The 19,310-nt window shown below is 47.2% G+C and overlaps 1 protein-coding gene across 3 annotated transcripts in view; it reads left to right on the forward strand.

Moving 5' to 3' along the window:
* KIFC2 (kinesin family member C2) overlaps window positions 1-19,310 on the forward strand; it is a 91,600-nt gene that overhangs the window by 67,278 nt on the left and 5,012 nt on the right. For all 3 annotated transcript variants that reach the window (XR_011020993.1, XM_068238181.1, XM_068238182.1), the window contains exons 12-17: window positions 7,047-7,177; window positions 9,629-9,740; window positions 10,436-10,617; window positions 11,863-11,967; window positions 16,068-16,198; window positions 17,583-17,706. Coding sequence is in view for 2 of the 3 variants with exons in the window: in XM_068238181.1 (XP_068094282.1) it covers window positions 7,047-7,177; window positions 9,629-9,740; window positions 10,436-10,617; window positions 11,863-11,967; window positions 16,068-16,198; window positions 17,583-17,706 (785 nt within the window). In the remaining variant the exon portion in view is untranslated. The remainder of the gene's footprint in view (window positions 1-7,046; window positions 7,178-9,628; window positions 9,741-10,435; window positions 10,618-11,862; window positions 11,968-16,067; window positions 16,199-17,582; window positions 17,707-19,310) is intronic.

Genomic DNA, 19,310 nt, shown 5'->3' on the forward strand with positions numbered 1-19,310 from the left:
TTGACATACAGTCACTCAATGATCAAGTTTGTGAGCTTTTGGGTTCCTGGCATCAAAATTGTGCTAATGGAAGCAGTTTATCCAGCAAAGAAATCTGGCTGTTTTTGGCCCCGCCCCTTTACTGAATTTGAACCCCAGACACTTAAAGTGAACCTCCGGACTAAAAATCTACTCAGCAGAACTGAAAAGGCTTGGTGTTTCTTTAACAGTTTCACAGCATCAGAACTTTGTTTTTCTTACCAAAGCATCATTTTTACCTGCATTTTTAGCTAAGCTCCACCCACCAAAGAAAACTGCCTGGGCTTTTTTTCTCTGATGCTGTGCAAAGCATGATGGGATTTCCTACGTAATTTACGTTGCCTAGCAACTGGGAGGGGTGATCAGCACACAGGACAGTTGGAACTGTGTTTCATGCTACCTGTCACCTCGTTTCAATCAAAAAGATGGCTGCCCTCACGAAATCAAACATTTGCCTGTTTATTAAAACAGGGTGGGTAAGAGATTATATTACCTATCTATTTTAATTAACATAAGTAATGTAACTTAATGACAGTATGTTTGTTTAGGCTGAAGTTCCTCTTTAACGACCGACTGTAGAAGGTTTGAGGCCTCTGCCATTAACAGTGTAAGCATGGCTGCAGTTTCAATATTCCCCTTGAAAATCAATAGGTGAATTTTGATTGGCTCTTGTAGGCTCCACCTACTTTTCTGAATATTAATCCTAGTCACTCAGTGACCAACTGTGTCAAGTTTGAGAACCCTGCCATTAACAGTGTAAGAATAGGTGCAGTTTATATTTTCCCATGTAAAAAGTTAGTTGTTTTTGGCTCCGCCCACTATTTCTAACCATGACATACAGTCACTCAATGACCAAGTTTATGAGCTGTGGGGTCCTTGGCATCAATAAGTTGCATTTTACCATTGAAATTAAACAAATGTGATTGACTGTTTTTGGCCCGCTCCCTTCAGAATTTAAACCTCAGTCTCCCAGTGACTGACTGTACCAGATTTAAGGCCTCTGCCATTAAGAGTGCATGAATGGCAACAATGTAAATATTCCCCTTGAAAATAAACAGGTGAATTTTGATTGGCTGCTGTAGGCTCCACCCACTTTCCTGAATATTAGTCCCAGTCACCCTGTGAGTCGTGACCAACTGTGTCAAGTTTGAGAACCCTGCCAATAACAGAATGGCTGAAATCATTCTAACAAATCTGATTGGCTGTTTGTGTCTCCACCCCTTTAGTGAATTTGGACCCCAGTCACCCAATGACTGACTGTATCAGGTTTGAGGCCTCTGTCATTAACAGTGTAAGAATGGTAGCAATGTAACTATTCCCCTTGAAAATCAATAGGTGAATTTTGATTGGCTGTTGTAGGCTCCACCCACTTTTTGAATATTCATCCCAGTCACCCAGTGGCAATTGTGTAAAGTTTGGGAACCCTGCCATGTAAAAAATTTAGTTGTTGGCACCGCCCACTTTTTCTAATCTTGACATACAGTCACTCAATTATCAAGTTTATCAGGTTTGGGGTTCTTGGTATCAATACTTTGTATATTCCCATTGAAAAATAAACAAATCTGGCTGTTTGTGGCTCCGCCCCCTTTCTGAATTTGAACCCTAGTCACCCAGTGACCTACTGTACCAGGTTTGAGACATCTGCTATGAACAGTATAAGAGAATGGTAGCAGCTTAAATATTCCCTTTAAAAATCAAGGTTTGAGGCCTCTGTCATTAACAGTGTAAGAATGGTAGCAATGCAAATATTCCCCTTGAAAATCAATAGGTGAATTTTGATTGGCTGTTGTAAGCTCCACCCACTTTCTTGAATATGAATCCCAGTCACCCAGTGACCACATGTGCAAAGTTTGAGAACCCTGCCATTAACAGTGTAAGAATGGCTACAGTTTATATTTTCCCAGTGAAATTTGTTTTTGGCTCCGCCCACTTTTTGTAACCTGGACACACAGTCACTCAATAGGCAAGTGTGTGAGCTTTCAGGTTCCTGGCATCAAAAATGTGTGAATAGAAGCAGTTTATCCACCAAGTAAATCTGATTGGCTGTTTGTGGCCCCACCCCTTTAGTGAATTTGGACCCCAGTCACCCAATGACCGACTGTAGCAAGTCTGAAGCCTCTGCCATTAACAGTGTAAGAATAGCAGCAGTTTAAATATTCCCCTTGAAAATGAATAGGTTAATTTTTATTGGCTGTTGTAGGCTCCACCCACTTTCCTGAATCTTAATCTCATTCACCCAGTGGCCAAGTGTGCCAAGTTTGAGAGCCCTGCGATTAACAGTCTAAGAATGGCTGCAGTTTACATTTTCCCATTTAAAATGAACGGCTGAAATTTGATTGGCTGTTTTATGCTCCGCCCACTTTTCCTGGATTTGTAACCTCGGTCACCAAGTGACCAACTGTGCCAAGTGTGGGGACCAGAGCCGGGACAAGGTCCTCCAGCACCCAAGGCTGAGACATCAAAGTGCGCCCCTCCAGCCCTCCCACCCCGATCGTCACACACTGATTGCTATTAGACTAAGAGGGCCACAGGGCCCACAACCTCCCCAACACCTTAATATCTAGTTATCTGGCTTGCAGTCACTGCTATGTATCCCCTTTTCTTATTTCTTTCTGCTTCAAACACAATTGGGAATGAAAGCTGAATGAATTGTGCGCCCCCTCCTACACTGCGCCCTGAGGCTGAAGCCTCTCCAGCCTATGCCTCGGCCCGGCCCTGGTGGGGACTCTGGCTTGTGAGCCTGTGGGAATGGCAGCCTTTTCCATTTTTTGCATTGACATGAATGGGTGAAATCTGATTGGCTGTTTGTAGCTCCGCCCACGTGTGCAGGGGGGCCGTGAGACCCCCAGAACATATCATCCCAGGTAGTGAGGAATCTGTATACCAAGTTTCGTTCAAATCGGTCAAGGGGTTTTCGAGTGATCGCGGCACATACACACATACATACATACATACATACATACGATTTTATATATATATAGATATATATATATATATACACACACACACACACACACACGCGCACACGCACAGGCACACACACACACACACACATATATACAGTGGTGTGAAAAACTATTTGCCCCCTTCCTGATTTCTTATTCTTTTGCATGTTTGTCACACTTAAATGTTTCTGCTCATCAAAAACCGTTAACTATTAGTCAGAGATAACATAATTGAACACAAAATGCAGTTTTAAATGATGGTTTTTATTATTTAGTGAGAAAAAAAAACTCTAAACCTACATGGCCCTGTGTGAAAAAGAGATTGCCCCCTGAACCTAATAACTGGTTGGGCCACCCTTAGCAGCAATAACTGCAATCAAGCGTTTGCGATAACTTGCAACGAGTCTTTTACAGCGCTCTGGAGGAGTTTTGGCCCACTCATCTTAAAAGAATTGTTGTAATTCAGCTTTATTTGAGGGCTTTCTAGCATGAACCGCCTTTTTAAGGTCATGCCACAACATCTCAATAGGATTCAGGTCAGGACTTTGACTAGGCCACTCCAAAGTCTTCATTTTGTTTTTCTTCAGCCATTCAGAGGTGGATTTGCTGGTGTGTTTTGGGTCATTGTCCTGCTGCAGCACCCAAGATCGCTTCAGCTTGAGTTGACGAACAGATGGCCGGACATTCTCCTTCAGGATTTTTTGGTAGACAGTAGAATTCATGGTTCCATCTATCACAGCAAGCCTTCCAGGTCCTGAAGCAGCAAAATAACCCCAGACCATCACACTACCACCACCATATTTTACTGTTGGTATGATGTTCTTTTGCTGAAATGCTGTGTTACTTCTAAGCCAGATGTAACGGGACACGCACCTTCCAAAAAGTTCAACTTTTGTCTCGTCGGTCCACAAGGTATTTTCCCAAAAGTCTTGGCAATCATTGAGATGTTTTTCAGCAAAATTGAGACGAGCCTTAATGTTCTTTTTGCTTAAAAGTGGTTTGCGCCTTGGATATCTGCCATGCAGGCCGTTTTTGCCCAGTCTCTTTCTTATGGTGGAGTCGTGAACACTGACCTTAATTGAGGCAAGTGAGGCCTGCAGTTCTTTAGATGTTGTCCTGGGGTCTTTTGTGGCCTCTCGGATGAGTTTTCTCTGCGCTCTTGGGGTAATTTTGGTCGGCCGGCCACTCCTGGGAAGGTTCCTCACTGTTCCATGTTTTTGCCATTTGTGGATAATGGCTCTCACTGTGGTTCACTGGAGTCCCAAAGCTTTAGAAATGGCTTTATAACCTTTACCAGACTGATAGATCTCAATTACAGTACTTTTGTTCTCATTTGTTCCTGAATTTCTTTGGATCTTGGCATGATGTCTAGCTTTTGAGGTGCTTTTGGTCTACTTCTCTGTGTCAGATAGCTCATATTTAAGTGATTTCTTGATTGAAACAGGTGTGGCAGTAATCAGGCCTGGGGGTGACTACAGAAATTGAACTCAGGTGTGATAAACCACAGTTAAGTTATTTTTTAACAAGGGGGGCAATCACTTTTTCACACAGGGCCTTGTAGATTTGGAGTTTTTTTTCTCACTAAATAATAAAAACCATCGTTTAAAACTGCATTTTGTGTTCAATTATGTTATCTTTGACTAATAGTTAACGGTTTTTGATGAGCAGAAACATTTAAGTGTGACAAACATGCAAAAGAATAAGAAATCAGGAAAGGGGGCAAATAGTTTTTCACACCACTGGTATATATATATATTTTACTGTTGGCATGATGTTCTTTTGCTGAAATGCTGTGTTACTTCTACGCCAGATGTAACGGGACACGCACCTTCCAAAAAGTTCAACTTTTGTCTCGTCTGACCTTAATTGAGGCAAGTGAGTCCTGCAGCTCTTTAGATGTTGTCCTGGGGTCTTTTGTGGCCTCTCGGATGAGTTTTCTCTGCGCTCTTGGGGTAATTTTGGTCAGCCGGCCACTCCTGGGAAGGTTCATCACTGTTCCATGTTTTTGCCATTTGTGGATAATGGCTCTCACTGTGGTTCGCTGGAGGAAAATCAGGAAGGGGGCAAATAGTTTTTCACACCACTGTATATATACACACACACACACATATACACACACACATATATATATATATATATACACACACACACATATATATACACACACATATATACACACACAAACACACACACACACATATCCAGGAAAGGAACTTTAAAAACGATAAATATTGTTTTTCGTAAAAACGATAAATACCGTTTTTAGTAAAAACGATAAATATCGTTTTTAAAAAAATATCGTGCGTAACCAGGCGCCATTATTAGGCTGGCGCCATTTTTAACTGGACGCACACTATCCAGCCAAATCCTACCATAGTCATGTGTCCATCATAGTTTAACTTATCTGTATGTTTTTGGGATGTGGAATGAAAACTCACGCAGACACGGGGAGAACATGCAAACTCTGTGGCTCGTCTAATGTCCACATTATTATTCATGAAAATTAGTCTTTTAATATAAGTTATATTGGAATAGTAGTTTGTTTTAGTATCTTCATGTGCTTAATATATAGATAAAAGAGTGACTACTATTTAATGGAATCTTCCAAGAGGAAAATGAAAAAAAGTTGGTGGCCCTCTGAGGAGTGAGTTTCAGTTTAAGGAGTCCGTATGAGGTGAGGTAACCTCTCGCCCATAAAGCTGTGTTCTATGTGCTTGTGGCCTCCAGACAGGTGTGAATGGATGTTTATTTAGTTCCAGTAGACGATCTTAGAGGTTTACCAGCTGTGCTTTATGACCCATACTCACGGGCAACATTTCTGCACTGTCGCTAGCACACGGGAGCTTGTGTGCGACAGTTCGGCAACAGCTCGTCGCCAGGTCCCTCCGCGTACACACATGGAAGAGGGATCAGCGGTGCGACGGAAGCTGTCGCCGACGTTCCTCCTCCCCCCGCCGGAAGCTCCGTGTTCTTATAGAGGTTGCTGTCACAAGTCCGCATACTCACGCGGACTAGCGACAGTTGCGGCGGAGTTGCGGCGGCAACTGTCGCCAGACGATTGACATCAGCGACGAGCGACGGTTCGGGGTGCGCGCCCGTGCAACGCCTCATACTCACGGGCGACAATTGTAGCCCGTGAGTATGGGCCATTAGACTTACAGTGAGGAGCATCTTCATCACATTAACCAGCAGCCCTACACAACTTGTGAGGAAGCTTTGCAACTTGCCAGATACAGAGGATGGGATGAGGCCAGTAGATGCTTCTGACTGGCAGTGCCTGCTGAAGTTTGACACTTTCCATAGTACTTTCATGATAAATTGGAAGTATGTCTGGTTTTTAACTCCTGATCAGGGGCGTAACTAAAAATCACTGGGCCCCCCTGCGAAACTTTGGATGGGGCCCCCTCCCGCCAACCCACCCCCTGCTTTCTGCACAAGTAAACTGAGAACCAATGTTATTCAATTGGCTAGAGCATGTTTTGCCCATGCAGATAAAAACTGACAGCAGTAAAGCATTGCAGGCATTTTCTTTATCAATTACATTAGTTGTGATAAAACGTGCATGTTTTCACTCATCCAGACACACATGATGTACAGAAAATGCATACGGAAAACTGACAGACGATTGTGCTCCCAGCCGCAGCTTATTACACTCACTCTGTCCATCTCTGATGGAGCAGAACTGGCTCTGCAGACTTCTCCAGCATCACTACAGAACACAGCACTTGGGGAGGGGTAGAGAGGTTTTGGGCTGGGCGCTGTACACAGGAGCCTGCTGCACACTGAATAGGGACTATCTACAAATCTCTGTCTGCAACACTTTGTATGATTTGTTATCAGTAGCTGAGCAGATGCAGTCATTAGAACAGTTGTGCAGAGAAGAGAAAAGTTTTACTCTCTGTACCCATAGTTATCAGTCTCTCAGGATGGGGCCCCCTGTGGCTTCTGGGCCCCCCGGCAGCTGCATCCCTTGCAGGGTCTATTGTTACGCCCCTGCTCCTGATAGTTAAAGCGTCACTGTCTCCCTTTTTTAGGGTGTGTTGATTCCCTTAAATTGTATTGATTAATTTCTCCCTTATCCAGGAGTGCAGAGCCGCCTGGCATCACTACAGCCTGTCCTGAAAGTCATGAAAACCAACTACAACAGTCTGAGGAGCCAAGTGAGAAATTTCTCTCAGTTCTATGAGGCGTCTATCCAAGAGGCTCGGAGACAGGTGAGGACATCCAGATACCTGGTGAGAGCAGAAGAAGGTCTGTGGGATGGTGGAAAGCAGCGTCTTCCAGGAGAGTGAGGACACCGTGGTGGGGATGGTTCACCTCAGTGTCCCAGGCCTGAAAGAAAGCTGGGTGGAGTGTATTCCTGGGATGACTGGAGAAGAGTCACATAGGGGTGCGGGGAGTACAACTCTGGAATTGTTGAGGTCAGCAGAATAGAGAGATCTGAACAATGAGGAGTAGATTGCAGGCCAACTAAATCCAAAACTGGACAAGGCAAATACCATATTTTTTGGACTATAAGATGCTCCTGACCATAAGACACACCCAGGTTTAGAGATTAGAACAAAAACCAGGGGAAAAATATATACTAAACCTGGTGCATCCATGGTGAAGGGGCATATTGTGGATTATGAGCCCTTTGTACCTCATGTGCCCTTGTACCTCTTGTGTTTCCCTGAGTCCTTCACTGTCCCCCTTGTGTCCTCCTCTGTCCCTTTGTGTCCACGTATCCTTCGTATGTCCCCTTGTCTTCATTTTGTCCCTGTTTCATCCTCTGCATTCCTATTGGCAGGTGTTTACAAGTCAAGAACTCCTTGCATTTAGACTATAAGACGCAGTGACTGTTTTCCCCACTTTTGAGTGAGAAAAAGTGAGTCTTATAGTCCAAAAACAGTACTTAAAGGGAACCCGTGGTGAAAGGGATATGAAGGCTGTCATGTTTATTTTATTGTAAACAATGCCAGTTCCCTGGCAGCCCTGTTGATTTTCTGGCATAAGTAGTGTCTGAGTCAAAACCTGGAACAAGCAAATGGCTAATCCACCAAAACTTTTTCAAGCAGCTAGCAACCCCCCTAGTGGTTCAAGATGTTCCCCAAGAGATCAGATAAAGGTATAGGAGACATGCTGCTCTTACCCTTCTGATTGTGACCTGCTTCCAGCTGACCGGTACATCGTTTGTGGTCCGGGATGTGGGGAAATCTATGTGCAGCTGTGAGGTATGGCAGGTGGGCCAAGTGTAGTGTGACACAGACTGTGTGGGGCTCCGCCCCCAGAGCTAAACCTATTAGCATGGTCCATGATGTGGGAGGCTCTGGAAGAGAGGTGTGGCCAAGCCTCCCCCTCCCCCAGAGGTGGGCCAAGTGTAGTGTGACACAGACTGTGTGGGGCTCCGCCCCCTGAGCTATACCAGCCTGCATGGTCCATGATGTGGGAGGCTCTGGAAGAGGTGTGGCCAAGCCTCCCCCTCCCCCAGAGGTGGGCCAAGTGTAGTGTGACACAGACTGTGTGGGGCTCCGCCCCCCAGAGCTATACCTGTTAGCATGGTCCATGATGTGGGAGGCTCTGGAAGAGAGGTGTGGCCAAGCCTCCCCCTTCCCCAGAGGCGGGCCAAGTGTAGTGTGACACAGACTGTGTGGGGTTCCGCCCCCAGAGCTATACCTGTTAGCATGGTCCAAGATGTGGGAGGCTCTGGAAGAGAGGTGTGGCCAAACCTCCCCCTCCCGCAGAGGCGGGCCAAGTGTAGTGTGACACAGACTGTGTGGGGCTCCGCCCCCTGAGCTATACCTGTCCGCATGGTCCATGATGTGAGGGGCTCTGGAAGAGAGTGGTGGCCAAGCCTCCCCCTTTACCCCGGAGCCCTTGTCTACAAATCCTAGGTATATATGCCAGGCACCCTCATACAGCAGTATTGCAGCTCACTGCTGTCTCTGGGGATATTTGTCAATTTTCACTACTGATGGGTTGACACATTATCTGTCATGTAACTGGGGGGAGAGGGAGAGTGCTGAATCAGGGGTGACACCCAGGCAGCAGGTTTGAGGGACATGGTGGATGGGCATGTTATTAATACTAAGATGGACGTCGGTGAGATGACTGGATGAATGGGATGGGAAGATTACTTAATTCCTGTGGTCTACTAGTCCACAGCCACCACAGACTTCTGACCCATGCTCTGGTCATCTCCTGTCTGGACTACTGCAGAAGTTTAGTCTTTTTTAAGGCTGAGCTTGTGTCAGACATGCAGATGGAGATGGTGGAGATCAGGGGTGTGGAGGTAGATTGGGGGGTCATCAGCATAGAGGCGGTACTTGAGATTAAGTGAGGAGATGAGGGAGAAGAGTAGTGGACCTAGCACAGAGCCATGGGGAACTCCTACAGAGAGGGGTGTGTGGAGGCATGAGGATCCATTAAAGTAAGTCTGGATGTGAGTTCCTGTCCATCTTTTGTATGTGTTTGGTGTTGGGTACAGAGGGGCCAGGGTTTGGGGTTGGCTGCACAGGGTGCCGGGGTTAGGGAATGGGAGCAGAGGGGTTGGGTGGAGGGGGGCAGGTTTTGAGGTTGGGTGCAGGATGGCTGGAGCTTGGGATTTTGGGTGGTGCAGGGTAGTATGATTTGGGGTTGGATGGAATTTCAGCGCTGGTGCAGTGAGGTGTGTTTTTGTCCTGCAGATCTGTAGTGCGGTGACAGGTGTGTCAGAAGCCAACAAAGATCTTCTTCAAAAGTACCAGCGAGAGGTGCAGATGCGCAAAAAATACCACAACCAGTTGGTGGAGCTGAAGGGTGAGTGTTTTCTCCTGTTTCCTTGTATGAAAGCCTCTCAACTCTGGTCACCCTGTGCCCCCCCATCAGGCGCTGTGTGGAGGGCTCTTCTCAGTGGAGACAGTGCTGGGAATGAGCTGAGGGCTGCAGTCTAAGGTTTGCTGGAACAATAATGACAGTATGACGGTATTACCATTGATGTATAAACAGGTGGTGAAGTTTTGAAGGATATGAAGTTTGTTTTCAGCAATGCTTTGTCACATAATTAGTCGGCAATAGACTAGAGGTCTGTCCAGGTCCAGGTGTGGAGGTCTGATGCCAGGATCTGGAGAGATGCAGAGGCGTGGCCAGCAGTCATGTGACACAGATCTGTATCTGTTTGTATTAATGTGCTGCACAGTGCAGGTAGATCTGCCCCAGTCCTTATCTTTCCAGTACATGATAAGTGTATGAATGGTACCTCACATTGCTGAACATCTTATCCAGTACCCCCCTGGCATCCATGCAGTACCTGGGCAGCGGGCATTATAGAGTTCATGTGTGGGGTACATTAGCAGGGGATGGGCATTCTGTAGGCCATGTGTGGGGTACATTAGCGGGGGATGGGCATTCTGTAGGCCATGTGTGGGGTACATTAGCAGGCAACGGGCATTGGCCATGTGTGGGGTACGTAGCTGAATGAACGCTGTCGCTGATGCTGTGCTGTCATTGGCCAGGAAATATCCGAGTGTTGTGCAGGGTTCGGCCACACAAGGACCCGGCTGGTCAGGAAGGATCCGGATTGTCGGCTATCGTCACAGATGCCAACGATGACACCAAACTGTCCGTCACCCACAAGGGGAAGGAGCGCAGCTTCGAGCTGGATAAAGTGTTCCTGCCAGACGTCAGCCAGGAGGAGGTAATGCCAGTCCTCAGAATAGAATAATGCTGTGCAGAAACATCATACTGAATAAGAGATGTAATTATGTGTGGGCGCCCTGCAGTGTGTATGTGCGCAGTGTATGGATGGTGTCAGGCTTTGAGTGCAGGTGGCGTTGCAGGTGGTGGGGTGGCAGGCTTTGGGCGGAGCTGGAAGGCTTTGGGCGGAGGTGGCAAGCATTGGCAGGCTTTGGGCGGAGTTGGCAAGGCTTTGGGTGGAGGTGGCAGGCTTTGGGGTGGAGTTGGCAGAGCTTTGGGTGGAGGTGGCAGGCTTTGGGCAGACATGGCAGGCCTTGGGCGGAGGTAGCAGGGCTGTGGGCGGATGGGTGCAAGTGTTTGCGGGCAATTTATTTTAGCACATTTTTTGTTATTTATTTGTTACATTAACTTGCTTGTAATTAGTACTGCTGTAATAAGTATGTATGGCCACTTGTCACTAGGGAGCAGTGTGAGACAATATCAGAGGTTTTCTGCTATCCCTTTCTATATTTTTCGCTAGTAGAGAAACAACAAAGCATTCCAAGCATTTACAGCACAATGAGTTCTGCCAGCTGAGTTCAAAAGCAGCTCACGTATCTCAAACGAGATAATTCCTTTAAATAATAATTTCCTTTCATGGATTGATGAACAGAAGAGACAGCTGCTAAGTTTCTACTTCCAGTCCAGAGTTTGGAGCACACTGCATATTTGTCATCACTGAAGCCCCAACAATTACTCAGATGATTGCTTGTACTAGTTGTCATAATCTGTAAACTGTGTGGAGATCTAATAGTGTATGGCCGGTATAATAACGACTGCTATGATCAGAGATGGCAGCAGAGCAAGGAGAGTCTATTGTTTTCAGTCTGACAGAGCCTGTCTCATCTGTACATTATGGTATTAGTTTATAAATGATAAGGTCATTATTACACATTTAGATAGTGATATTTACTGTGTAATGTCCCTGCATAATCGATGGGAAATTATTGGGGAACCAGAAAGTCTTTGTGATGTGGGAGGCAGCCACAGTGCCAGGGGAAACCCATACAAGCATGGGGATAATCACACAAACTCCATGCAGTTAGTGGCCTGATCATACAAACTCCATGTAGATAGTACCTGGCTGAGATTTGAACCTGTGAGAGTGCTTAGCATTTATATTCAGCTGTTTCTTGAAGCCCCGCCTTAAATGTGACGTGAAATCTATGCCTTTCAGAAGCTGAAATCTCTCATGTTTTCTCATCAGGTCTTCCTGGAGATTGAGCCTGTGGTCACGTCATGCATCAATGGCTATAATGTCTGTATCTTCGCTTATGGGCAGACTGGCTCTGGAAAAACCTACACTATGGAGGTAAGTGGTCCGGCCTACTGCACGAGATGTCTCCGGGTCTGTAACCGGTCTTCATATATAATGGGACTGGGCAGTTACAGAACATACCTTCAGAAAGGACCAGAAGACATATAGCCGCAGCTCTTATAATTACAAGATATCTGTAAGACTGAACATCCAGAACAATGTCATAGCTACATATATTTCCATAAGTTTATATAGAAAATCGACATTATAAGTGATACCATTACAGAATCAGCTTTCGGGGACCAGTCCCTTCGTCAGGGGATGTGAATCAGTGCTGGTCGGTAACACATGGCCGTATGGGTATATACGGACCTGCACAATTTGTGCCCTGGATACATGAAGGACTTGCTGAAGCTGCACCACACCTCTCACAACCTCAGATCAGCAGGTTCTATAAACTTGGTCACTCCCAGAGTGCACCTCAAAACCTCTGGAGACAGAGCTTTCCGTCATGCTACCCCTACTCTTTGGAACTCCCTGCCACACCCAGTAAAGACAGCCCATCCCTGGAGCTATTCAAATCCAGACTGAAAAGCCACCTGTTTAGCCTGGCATTTCCGGACTTATAGAATTCTTCCTCTGTACCACGATGGTCTGAGCCATGCTTATGCGCTTTGAGTCCTACGGGAGAAAAGCGCCTTACAAATGTTATTTGTTGTTGTTGTTGTCGTATATGGATATACAGTATATTCTATCACCAGATGTGGGAGTAGTATAGTTCTGTACCTGCCAGCCATCAGTTAAGGCACTTAGTTAGTTAGTTAGTTTATTAAAAAAAAAAAATTGAAAAGAAAGTGCTGCGCCGCCACCCTGGTGGTTTTAATAGACCGCCAGGGAGGTTAACTGTCAAAATAGTAAAATACCAGCCAGCCTCCCTATTCACTTGCACACTATTTTGTCAGATTTTGCAACTGCTGTTCAGGAAATGCTGTTTAAAACAAAGAAAACCATGAGAATCCTCCATGAGGAAATGGACTGGCCCAAAACCTGTTGGTTCTGCCTACTTTTTTTGCGATAGTGGTCCTTTGAACAATACCAGTTGCCTGGCAGCCTTGCTGATCCTCTGCCTCCGAAACTTTTAGCCATAGCCCTTGAACAAGTATGTAGCAGATCAGATGTTTCTGACATTATTGTCAGATCTGACAAGATTAGCTGCATGCTTGTTTCTGGTGTTATTCAGACACTACTGCAGCCAGAGAGATCAGCAGAGCTGCCAGGCAACTGGTATTGCTTAAAAGGGAATAAATATGGCAGCCTCCATATTTCTCTCACTTCAGGTGTCCTTTAAATGATTGATGTATAAGTACGTTTGAGGTCTCCTTCAGGCTCTGTACATTGTCATGTACAGCACAATAGACATGGCTGGAATTGTTGAATTAGGAATTCGCTGAAATGCTGGAATTACTTATGGAATTCCGAAAGAAATATTCATTTTCACGTATTTCTGAGGATGCATTGCGAAAATGCTAAATTGTTCTTTATTGTGAATGTATTTTCACACTCACGTGAGGTAGAATAATGTAATGAGGTCATTAATATGCGGTGTGATCAGGGCCGGGCCGAGGCATAGGCTGGAGAGGCTCCAGCCTCAGGGCGCAGTGTAGGAGGGGGCGCACAATTCATTCAGCTGTCATTCCTAATTGAGTATGAAGCAGAAAGAAATAAGAAAAGGGGATACATGGCAGTGACTGCAAGCCAGATAACTAGATATTAAGGTGTTGGGGAGGTTGTGGGCCCTGGGGTGCCTCTTAGTCTAATAGCAATCAGTGTGTGACAGCTGGGGTGGTAGGGATGGGGGGGGCGCACTTTGCTGTCTCAGCCTTGGGTGCTGGAGGACCTTGTCCAGGCTCTGGGTGTAATTATAATACAGTAAATGATAAATACTGGAATATATTGTCACTGCAGTAAGCACTGCCTCTCTCACCATGCAGGTTATTCTCCACAGCTACAGCCGCAAGATAAATGCTAAATAATTCCAGCAAAACAGATGTCGTCTGCAGTGTGCACAGCTATCACTAAGTTCACGATAACACAATGATACAGCTAAACAACTCTATCTACAATACATGTGATCTAACGTTCCCTGAAATAGATACAGATCTGTCATCGTCCCCTGTCCCCCCAACTGTACTAATGATGCGATTTCCCACTCGATTGATTGGTCTGTCGATTATTTCTGACATGTCCGATCGGGTCTCGATTGATACAGAGGTCGATTTTCTAATGCTAAGTGTGCAAAATCAACCGCTGTATCGATTGAGACCCAATCGAACATGTCAGAAATAATTTATCGATCCTGTCGATCGAGCCGGAAATCGCATTGTGTGTACCCAGCATAAAAGACAACTGTGACCTTTCTGAAAAAAAAAAAAAAGTTAGATACTCACCTAAGCCGAGGGCAGTTCTGGGTCCACTAGAGCCTTCTTTTGTTTTCTTGCAAACATCAGCCGCACAGAGTGCTAGAAGCTCGGCTAGTATATTAAAGGGGCACTATGGTGAAAAATTGTAAAATTTAAAATATGTGCAAACATAGACAAATAAGAAGTACGTTTTTTTTCCAAAGTAAAATGAACCATAAATTACTTTTCTCCTATGTTGCTGTCACTTACAGTAGGTAGTAGAAACCTGACAGAAGTGACAAGTTTTGGACTAGTCCATCTCTTCATAGGGGATTCCCAGCAAGACTTTTATTCTTTATAAAGATATTCCCTAAAAAGGATTTAAACAAGGATGCTGGCCAGCTTCCCTGCTCGCTACTAGGGCTACTTAAATCCGGATCCGGGAGACACCCAGATAGTTCTATCCGGATATCTCCCAGTTACCTGTGCGGGCTTAGCGGGGTGGGCGGGGGGTCAGTCTTACCTGTATGACGTCTTCTTCGTCCGTCCCTCTGCGCCACCCACGATGCGCTCCATGCGCATCACGTGATTACAAACACTTCCTCCTTCAACCCGGAAGGAGGAAGTGTTTGTAATCACGTGACTGCCGCTTGGATCGCATCGTGGGAGGCGCCGAGGGACAGACGAAGAAGACGTCATACAGGTAAGATCGACCCCCCGCCCACCCCGCCAAGCCCGCACAGGTAACTGGGAGATATCCGGATAGAACTATCCTGGTGCCTCCCGGATCCGGATTTGAGCAGCCCTACTCACTACACAGTTTTTTTGGCAGTTGGACAGAGCAACTGCCATTCACTAAGTGCTTTTGAAAATAAATAAATCCCTGAGAATCCTCCATGAAGAGATGAACTAGTCCAAAACCTGTCGCTTCTGTCAGATTTCTACTAAGTGACAGCAACATAGGAGAAAAGTAAATTATGGCTCATTTTACTCTGGAAAAACCGTACTTATTTGTATATGTTTTCACATATTTTCAATTTTACAATTTTTCGATATAGTGCTGCTTTAAGTTTCATCAGCTCTTTCCTAGTATTTGGCAAACCGTTGCATCATAGTTTGCTTTATATTTATTTTTATCTTCAGACACACACAACCCCCCCCCCCCCCAGAGAAGTAGACATAGATATAATGCCAGAATTACAGTTGTCCTTCATTGTTCTTGCCTAAAGGCTGGACACATGGTGAATTTTGCTGCCAACTTCATGAATATCGTGCTAAGTGAGATAAGGGCTGATTCCCAGGGAAACTGATCTGGTAAGGTTTGCTTGCTCAGTCAGGGCCAGTTCTTCACAGCCTGCTTCCTGAGGCAAACTTTGGAGGATGCGCCCGTGAGACCATCGGCACCAGTTAGCAAAAGGAGCAGCGGGCGGCTGTGATTGGCCAGTCTGGTGCCAGCACCCCCGCCTGATTGGTTGCAGCAGGTGCCACCAGTTGAATGAGGACAGGGATTCGGGGACACATGGAGGAGGAGGGTGGTGTGTGTGCCAGCAAGGTGGGGTGGAGAGCGGCGAGGACACAGGGCCTGCCCCCTAGACTTTGTTGCCTGAATCACGTGATTAATGTGGCTTTATGGTAGATCCGCCCCTGCGCTCAGCCCAACTGAGAAGCCTGCAGAATTGGGTGGATTTCTAGTTAGTGTAGGAATATTTTACAAGCTGCTATGAAGAGTCTCCCGATGTCTCTTGTATTCCTCAGGGAACAGCAGAGAATCCGGGGATCAATCTGCAGTCCCTGCGCTCTCTCTACCAGGAGATGGAGGCTCGGAAAGGCCTGTGGAGTTACACCGTCACCCTCAGCATGGTGGAGATCTACAACGAGGTCATCAGGTGAGTCAGGAGAGAGATGAGGCAAGGATCAGAAAATCATTCTTTCTGAAAGATGACTTAAAGAGACTCTGAAGCGAGAATAAATCTCGCTTCAGAGCTCATAGTTAGCAGGGTGCTACACCGCCGCTATCGCGCCGCTAAACGGGGGTCCCTTCACCCCCAAACCCCCCACTGCAACACTTGGTCGCAGACTTGGTCGCTCCTGGAGGCAGGGCTAACGGCTGCAGCCCTGCCTCCAGTCGCGTCTATCAGCGGCACATCGCCGCCTCTCCCCCGCCCCTCTCAGTGAAGGAAGACTAAGAGGGGCGGGGGAGAGGCGGAGATACGCGCTGACAGACGCGCATGGGGCAGGGCTGCGGCGGTTAGCCCTGCCCCAACCAGGAAGCGCTCCCCCGCTGCCCGGAGGGGGATTTGGGGGTGAAGGGACCCCCGTTTAGCGGCGCGATAGCGGCGGTTTAGCAAGGGGAACACATGCCCCTGCTAACTATGAGGTCTGAAGCGAGATTTATTCTCGCTTCAGACTCTCTTTAAGACGTGAACCCCCCAAAAAAAATAAAAATGAAAGGAACACCTATAGAGGCTTAACCTGGTATACAGCTAGACAAATGTAGTGTGTCTTGACACCTTGGAAAAAAGACAGACAATGGGAGCCCAAGTAGCATAGTATGTTGAGGTTAGATGTAAATAACGAAAACTACTCACAAGTAGTGTGCAGCAGGGCAACCAACCACTTGAGGCAGGTGGAGACAGGAGACAACACAGACTGGAATCAATCGATCTCTTCATCAAAACATACTGGCCTCCACAATAGTAGAAACCATGTGAGGCCAGAAAGGACGCCTTCACCTAGCAGTGGTGAGGGGTATACATGCACATAGGGGTAAAGGGGCACACAGGGTTGATCAAACTAAGTTAAAAACACTTACTTAGGCCAGTAAAAGTGCCAAAGGGTTAACAGCCTCAAAGCATTGAGCGTCTCCGGTTTTGTGGCTGTTAACGCTTTGGTACTTTTACTGGCCTGAGGAAGTGGTCTCAGACCCATGAAATGCGTTGCCTGCACAAATAAACCTCATTTATCAAATAAGACTGTCATTATTGAGGTAAGCCTAAGCATTTCTTCTACTTTTAGTGTTATTAACTTAGTTTCATCACTCCTGGGCGCCTCTTTACCCTTATGTGCTGGTATACAGCTAGTAGTAGATCCCTCCTCATTTGTACAAGTTATTTTATACTTACCGTCCCTGGCTCACTCCACCGCGATCGCCGTGTATTTTCTAACAAAAGACGGCTGAACCCCAGAGACCAGCAGAGGAGCCATATGTTATCACGGAACATCTCCTGTGCAAATCCTGATAACAAATAACTAATGACTCTTCCCGTACAGAGACCTTCTCTCCAAAGACCCCCAGGAGAAGCTGGACATCAAGCTCAACCCAGACGGCAGCGGCCAGCTTCACGTTCCAGGACTGACCAGCAAGGAGGTGAAGAACTTCCGCCACATTAAAAAGGTATAAAAGCCACCGCTTGTCCCACCATGACTGGACTCATTAGAGATTCTCCTTCTTTCTCTGATACAGATATTATGATGCAACACTTCATCATATGGGACTCTTAGAAATAGGCCAGCAAGACACTGCTCCATTTTACTGGTATCACTGTGTAATTCTCAGTACTCACCTCATCCACCTGTCCTCCCTCTCCTCTTAAGCGGCTCCTCTCTGCCAATCCCTACTGACCATCTCATCCACCTCTCATCCCGCTCCTCTGAGGCAGCCCCTCTATGCCAATCCCTACTGACCTCTGCTGCCCATCTCATCCACCTCTCCTCCCGCTCCTCTGATGCTGCCCCTCTCTGCCAATCCCGACTGACCTCTGCTGCCAGTCTCATCCACCTCTCCTCTTGCTCCTCTGGTGCTGCCCCTCTCTGCCAATCCCTACTGACCTCTGCTGCCTGTCTCATCCCCATATCCTCCCACTCCTCTGATGCGGCTCCTCTCTGCCAATCCCTACTGACCTCTGCTGCCCGTCTCATCCACCTCTCCTCCCGCTCCTCTGATGCGGCTCCTCTCTGCCAATCCCTACTGACCTCTGCTGCCCGTCTCATCCACCTCTCCTCCCGCTCCTCTGAGGCAGCCCCTCTATGCCAATCCCTACTGACCTCTGCTGCCCATCTCATCCACCTCTCCTCCCGCTCCTCTGATGCTGCCCCTCTCTGCCAATCCCGACTGACCTCTGCTTCCGGCCGCCTCATCCACCTCTCCTCCCGCTCCTCTAATGCTGCCCCTCTCTGCCAATCCCTACTGACCTCTGCTGCCAATCTCATCCACCTCTCCTCTCGCTCCTCTGGTGCTGCCCCTCTCTGCCAATCCCTACTGACCTCTACTGCCCGTCTCATCCACCTCTCCTCCCACTCCTCTAATGCTGCCCCTCTCTGCCAATCCCTACTGACCTCTGCTGCCCATCTCATCCACCTCTCCTCCCACTCCTCTGATGCTGCCCCTCTCTACCAATCCCTACTGACCTCTGCTGCCAGTCTCATCCACCTCTCCTCCCACTCCTCTGATGCTGCCCCTCTCTGCCAATCCCTACTGATCTCTGCTGCCCATCTCATCCACCTCTCCTCCCACTCCTCTGATGCTGCCCCTCTCTACCAATCCCTACTGACCTCTGCTGCCCATCTCATCCACCTCTCCTCCCACTCCTCTGATGCTGCCCCTCTCTGCCAATCCCTACTGATCTCTGCTGCCCATCTCATCCACCTCTCTTCCCACTCCTCTGATGCTGCCCCTCTCTGCCAATCTTGAATGACCTCTGTTGCCCATCTCATCCACCTCTCCTCCTGCGGTGCTGCCCCTCTCTGCTAATCCCGACTGACCTCTGCTGCCAATCTCATCCACCTCTCCTCTGGTGCTGCCCCTCTCTGCCAATCCCTACTGACCTCTACTGCCCGTCTCATCCACCTCTCCTCCCACTCCTCTAATGCTGCCCCTCTCTGCCAATCCCTACTGATCTCTGCTGCCCATCTCATCCATCTCTCCTCCCACTCCTCTGATGCTGCCCCTCTCTGCCAATCTTGAATGACCTCTGTTGCCCATCTCATCCACCTCTCCTC

Source organism: Hyperolius riggenbachi, chromosome 5 (assembly GCF_040937935.1).
Source record: "Hyperolius riggenbachi isolate aHypRig1 chromosome 5, aHypRig1.pri, whole genome shotgun sequence".
Taxonomy (NCBI): Eukaryota; Metazoa; Chordata; class Amphibia; order Anura; family Hyperoliidae; genus Hyperolius; species Hyperolius riggenbachi.